Source organism: Perca fluviatilis, chromosome 5 (assembly GCF_010015445.1).
Source record: "Perca fluviatilis chromosome 5, GENO_Pfluv_1.0, whole genome shotgun sequence".
In the NCBI taxonomy this organism is placed as follows: Eukaryota; Metazoa; Chordata; class Actinopteri; order Perciformes; family Percidae; genus Perca; species Perca fluviatilis.
In genome coordinates, this window is record NC_053116.1 from 1,048,462 (window position 1) to 1,054,567 (window position 6,106).

A 6,106-nucleotide genomic window follows, 5' to 3' on the forward strand; every position below is an offset into this window, starting at 1 on the left:
ATTCTCAACCAACAACACCAGGTCTGTTTGAACGCCAACAGTAACGCACATCGAAAAACAGTGTGTCCTTTTAGCAAGTTTTAGACAGTGGGGATCGCCAGAGGCAGAGGGACCGCAGCTATTAACGCACTTTTGTCTCATCTGGGGTCTGATAAACAAGAAATTCATCAAAGTCATGGTGCCCAACGCTATTTTCCGATAAACTGTAGCTGTCATATTTCACGGGACCCGCGTGAGTGCGGTGTTCCAGTTGTTCAGCCTCAGAGGGGAGAGAGAGAGCGGCTGACTGCTCACCTGAGATCAGTAGAGCAGACGGCTCTGTAGAGCCGTGTATAATTACGACTTTATGACACTTCATAAACAGCTGATTGAGCGGCAGTGCGCCGCTTGCTACATGTATATAGCAGAAACCCTGCATGTGCACGTGTGGTGCTGATGTTGCGCACGATGCGGTGCCCGAGTGTATGTAAATATGATAATTTATAATATCTTCTCTGTCTCCATTCTCAGCTCTCGTAGCCAGTCAGCAGCCGCCACTCCTTCCTCGGGCGGAGCCCCCAGACTGAGCTCCTCTCAGGCCCCCACCACCCCGGTGACTCCTGCGGCCTCCGCTGTCTCCCCGACTACTGTTGCTCCCTCCACACCAGGTACATGAAGTGCAGTCCTCTGCCAATTAAGAATCACACTTTTTTTTGTGATTAACATTTTTTAAAGGTGCTCTAAGCGATGTCACACGACATTTTTTTGTCACATACAGCAAACATCTCCTCACTATCTGCTAGCTGCCTGTCCCCTGAACACACTGTGAAAAAAAAACATCTCCTCACTATCTGCCTCTCCCCTGAACACACTGTAAAAAACATCTACTAACTATCTGCTAGCTGTCTGTCCCCTGAACACACTGTAAAAGAAATCTCACTATCTGCTAGCTGCCTGTCCCCTGAACACACTGTAAAAAAACATCTCACTATCTGCTAGCTGCCTGTCCCCTGAACACATTGTAAAAAACATCTCCTTACTATCTGCTAGCTGCCTGTACCCTGAACACACTGTAAAAAACATCTCCTCACTATCTGCTAGCTGTCTGTCCCCTGAACACACTGTAAAAAACATCTCCTCACTATCTGCTAGCTGTCTGTGCCCTGAACCCACTGTAAAAAAATATCCTAACTATCTGCTAGCTACCTGTCCCCTGAAACACTGTAAAAAAAACAAAAACAAACATCTCCTAACTATCTGCTAGCTGTCTTTCCCCTGAACACACTGTAAAAAACATCTCCTAACTATCTGCTAGCTGCCTGTCCCCTGAACACACTGTAAAAAACATCTCCTCACTATCTGCTAGCTGTCTGTCCCCTGAATACACTGTAAAAAACATCTCCTCACTATCTGCTAGCTGTCTGTCCCCTGAATACACTGTAAAAAACATCTCCTCACTATCTGCTAGCTGTCTGTCCCCTGAACACACTGTAAAAAAATATCCTAACTATCTGCTAGCTGTCTGTCCCCTGAACACACTGTAAAAAAAAAAACGCGGTTTCTGTAGACAGCCCAGGCTCCACAAACGCCAACAAAAACAAACTGCGCCAACCCAATAACCGACAAGAAGGATTTGGGGGTGGGGGTTGAGGGGGTTAATGCGCGGAGGGATGGGACGGGATAAGGAGTGAGGAGCGAGCTAGCCTCGTTTTGTTTGACAATACTTTGAACGTCAACAAGAAGTGACGTCACCCAACATCACTAAGAGCACCTTTAAACAAGATACAAAAGACGCTGAAAGAATCTCACTTTTAAGGAAGAGTAGAAAACCAAGTGTCCTGTGCAAAAATTTTAACAACTTTTTTTTTTTTTTATTCCTTGTCTCACTATTAGCCTCAGCTCAGACCCCACTGGCCCCGGCCTCTGTTGGAAGCCCCGCCTCCCACCAGCCCATCCAGCTCAGTGACCTTCAGAGCATTCTTGCCACCATGAACGTCCCAGCGACGGCAGCGGCTGCCCAGGGAGCAGCAGGTGAGTGACACCTCATTGGATGTGGGCTCTTGGTATGATACCGATTTAGGACTGCCTAGTCATTACGAGTCAGTCCGAATTAGGGCTGCACAATATGAGGAAAATGTACCGTATGTGATAATAGTTAAATATCGTGATAACGATGTTACTTTTGATAAATAAACAGATATTAAAGTGAACTCAGTTCTGCTGCTTTCAGTATTCTGCCAAAATACAACAAATTGCTTGTTGAATTTAAAACAAATGAAAGGAAATTGTTTCCAAAATTCTTTTATTGAACAAATTGAACATTGACTTGAATATAAAAGGCACCACTGAAAACAGAATGACTTTCAAGTGCAGTGTACTGCTGATATTTTCCTTCAGCTAAGATAAAAAAAAATCAGAGTGAAAAAATATACTATATATTGTGCAACCCTAGTCCGAATAGCAGCATCAGCTAAATGAGGGAGACAGAGAATATGGTCAATGAAGAAAAGAATAAAAAGGAGGGCGAATGGAGTACATCCAGGAGTATTTCCATTAAATATGACTAACCGGGCTTCTCTGGTGTTCTGCAGTGGACCTAGCAAGCGTTTGCACCCCGGAGATGATGGCCCCCATCCTGACTAACGCTGAGGTCCAGCAGAGGCTCCTGCCCTTCCTCCCCAGCGGAGAAAGTTTACCGCAGAACGCTGAGGAGATCCAGAACACAATCAACTCACCTCAGTTCCAACAGGTAACGGATAAAAGTTGCACCAACACAACACATAAATACTCAAAGGGCAACTACCACTTCTTTTTTTTTTTTTTTCAACCTAACCCCAGTTTTCCTATGTTTTGTGTCTACGTGACTCATGGGAACAACAATCTTTGACATTGGTCCAGTATTAAGAGAGAGTGCTGCAGTCGGGAGCCACAGACCGGGCTGCAATGTAACCCTACGGGGCAAATGTTGAGCGTCCGTTTGGAAAGGATCCCTACAGAGATAGACCTTTAAAACCTCTTTGAGACCTTTCTGTTTAACCAGAAACAGCTCTGAGGTCGTTAGCCCTAAACACCACCAGACTCCATTTAAAAAAGACATACTTTTAGCGTGTATAGAGCTGACATATTTTCACATGTAAATCTGTAAACTTGTTGTGATGGTTGGAAAAGTGGAAAGATGAACCAAAACGGCTATTCATAGTTTTATTTTGTTTCTGTCGACTTAGAATGAAGTGTATTTTACAATGCTAAAATGACTCCAATATTTACATCTGGTGGGTATAGCAAATGCAATATTTCGGATGTTTTTATGATAAAAAAAAAAAAAATGGATCTTACTTTTTAACAGAAAGGTCGACCTCCTTAGAAATCATTTCCATAATGTTGTCAGACACTTAGAATATTAATCTGAGTCTGTCAGCGGCAAAATGAGCACTTTAGTGAAGGTAAATAAATACAAGCTGGACAATTGTCCTATTAATGTACATTGTAGCTTGTTTTTGCAGACTGCAGCGATCTCTCTTAATACTGGACCAATGTCAAAGATTGTTGTTCCATCAGTCACTTAAAACAAAAACATAGGAACATAGGGTCCAGGTTGAAAAAAACGGTAGTTACCCTTTACGTTTGAGTCAAGACAACAACTTCCAACATGTTGATACCTCTGTAGAAAAGCCAAAAAATAAAACAATTTACCAAACAGATTTATGGACATGTGATCTTTTCATTGAGACACACGGGTGGGAGTTTGAGGCTTTATTTTTATTATGCTAATGAAGACCCGCATCTGATTAGCTGAAAAAAAGGCGTGTTCACAAGACCCTTATTGACTCCGCGCCCAATTAGTCGATTTATTTGGTAACGGTAATTATATAACAAAATAGAAGAGTTGATTTCTTTGGCTATAAGTATGTTTAATCGCCGCAGCATGGTGTCAGACAGTGTTGAATCAACCCCAGTGACTGTGATTCCTCCCTCTGTCAGTCCATGAGTATGTTCAGCAGTGCCTTGGCTTCAGGGCAGCTCGGCCCTCTCATGAATCAGTTTGGACTGCCGGCAGAAGCTGTGGACGCCGCCAACCGAGGAGGTGAGACGCACAATATCAGATCCCTTACTGTGATCGGGACATCCCCCCCATCATGTGGATTCTTCTTTTTTGTAACTTTTATTTTCTCTTTCTACCCACCTATTTCTTGTGTCACGTCAGATGTGGAGGCGTTTGCCAAAGCCATGCAGGCCAGCAAAGGAGACTCCAAAGAGAAGAAAGGGGACGACGAGGACATGAGTCTGGATTAGCGCTCCTGCTGCTACGCCTTTTCCTCCTCCTTTTAATTTAGGACTTGTTCTTCCACCCACCTCTCTTTCATGTTGTCTTCCACTCGTCTATACCAAAGGCAGCACTCAGGGTTAGCAGAGCTGTTAACATGAAGGTTAGGACAGTTTTCACTGGGAGCTAACGGTCTGTTGGGTTCTATTGACCTTCTCTTTAACCCAGAAAGGAGAGAATTAGATTTTGGAACGGGGAGGATTGAGCCTTAAGTTTGATTTTGTTTTCTTTCTGTTCACTCTTAATAAAAAAAAAAAATCATATTGGCAACAAAAACAACTTGTGTCAACATTTATTATTTTGCAGATAGGAAACAAACACTGACAAGTAGAGTTTGTATGAAAACAAACTTTATTTAAAAATACATTTGCAACACATGGGGGGGCTGGGAGTGTGTGTGTGTGTGTGTGGGGGGGTTACAGCTTATTCTTTCTGTGAAGATATATTGTGAGACTTTAAAGTGGTTATATATTACATACAAGCTACATGTTTACAGTTATGACGGAATAGAGATGGGGAAACACTGTCTGCAACCGGGACACAAGCTGGACAGAAGGGAGGGGGGTCATGCGGCTTTCTCGCTTCAGTATAGTGTAGGAATTCATCCCATGACTAATATATAAACAGCTGTATCGGGGCCAAGTCGATTAACATTTGAGCGTTCAGAAAAAAAAAGTTTCTCAGTTGAACCACTTGGACGTCACCACGCAACCATTCACGAGTTGGAAACTGGTGATTACAGTTTCTCCAACGTGACCTGAACGCAGCATATTCACAGTTCAAGGTTAATAGAAAAGGTCTGCAGAGCAAATATGGTCTCGAGCACAAAAACGGAGACTTAATTAACCATGACATTCCCAAAAGTCCAGTCCTAGTCCCAGTTCCAGGTAGCGTTGCCCATGTGCGCTGCCTGAGGACGTTGCTCATACGTTAGTGTTCACAGTGTACCGACTCAGTAGGTATTCTTAACATTCTCTGCTAGAGATGCACAACACACAGCTGTATACATCATCTACTTTAATATTATGCCAAATCGGGACCTTTGTGTTTATTTTTCACCATTTTGTTAGCAAAAGCAATACAAATCAAGCTGCTGTTGTCTTTATTTACAATATACTACACATGTATGTAGAATAGAACAGATTTGTGATTCTAGAGGTGATATTTGATATCTTGTAGCAGTCGGCTGTATCAGTGCATCTCTGTGCAGACAGCTGTTATAGCACCCTGTAGCACAAAAACAAACAGTAATATTGCAACGACAAACTGTAAAATATAAAATATACATTTTTCTGAAAATAGAAAATAAATATTAATATATATATTTTAAATTAGCTACAGTAACATGAGGCCCACCACCAGTAATTTGTAGTTGGGGAATGTGAGGATAAGACTGTGTGTGTGTTTGGTTTACATGTGCGGGCAGCCCTGCGTGCCCACGGCTCCGTGCACAGCGAGGGGTTTGGATAACAGGGCAGGTCTGCGGTTGATGGACGCCTGGCGGATGCAGCCGTGGAAGACTGGCAGGCCGCCAGCTAGACCAGGAACTGGGACCCCATCTGGTGGACAGAGAGACCAACGTCATGTTAGACCCAAACAGAGAGAGAAGTAACTCGCCACCAGGGCCACGTTCAGGTCAACAAAACATAGCAACAACAGGTTGTTTTTTTTAACCCTTGTGGTGTCTTCCCGTCGACCATGAACTGGTTTTTATATATCTGAAAAATAATTTTGAAATCTTGCCATTTTATAGACTCCACTACGACGATCCACTAGTGGACAAAAATAATTAACAGATTAATA

General features: G+C 43.0%; 2 protein-coding genes across 4 annotated transcripts in view; one reads left to right on the forward strand and one right to left on the reverse strand.

Moving 5' to 3' along the window:
* Nucleotides 1-510: 510 nt before the first annotated feature.
* Nucleotides 511-4,549, forward strand: adrm1 (adhesion regulating molecule 1; the record flags this gene model as incomplete). The annotated part of the gene is given in 5 exon segments (XM_039799642.1): nt 511-647; nt 1,873-2,010; nt 2,571-2,728; nt 3,961-4,063; nt 4,184-4,549. Coding segments are annotated over 5 exon segments (625 nt in total), but the record flags the coding sequence as incomplete, so codon positions are not given.
* A 754-nt stretch (nt 4,550-5,303) lies between these two features.
* The window catches only part of lama5 (laminin, alpha 5), a 143,182-nt gene continuing 142,379 nt past the window's right edge, over nt 5,304-6,106 (reverse strand). For all 3 annotated transcript variants that reach the window (XM_039799640.1, XM_039799639.1, XM_039799638.1), the window contains exons 80-81: nt 5,718-5,862; nt 5,304-5,530 (exon numbers count right to left, since the gene is read on the reverse strand). In XM_039799640.1, the coding sequence (XP_039655574.1) occupies nt 5,521-5,530; nt 5,718-5,862 (155 nt within the window). In that variant the 3' untranslated portion in view covers nt 5,304-5,520. The remainder of the gene's footprint in view (nt 5,531-5,717; nt 5,863-6,106) is intronic.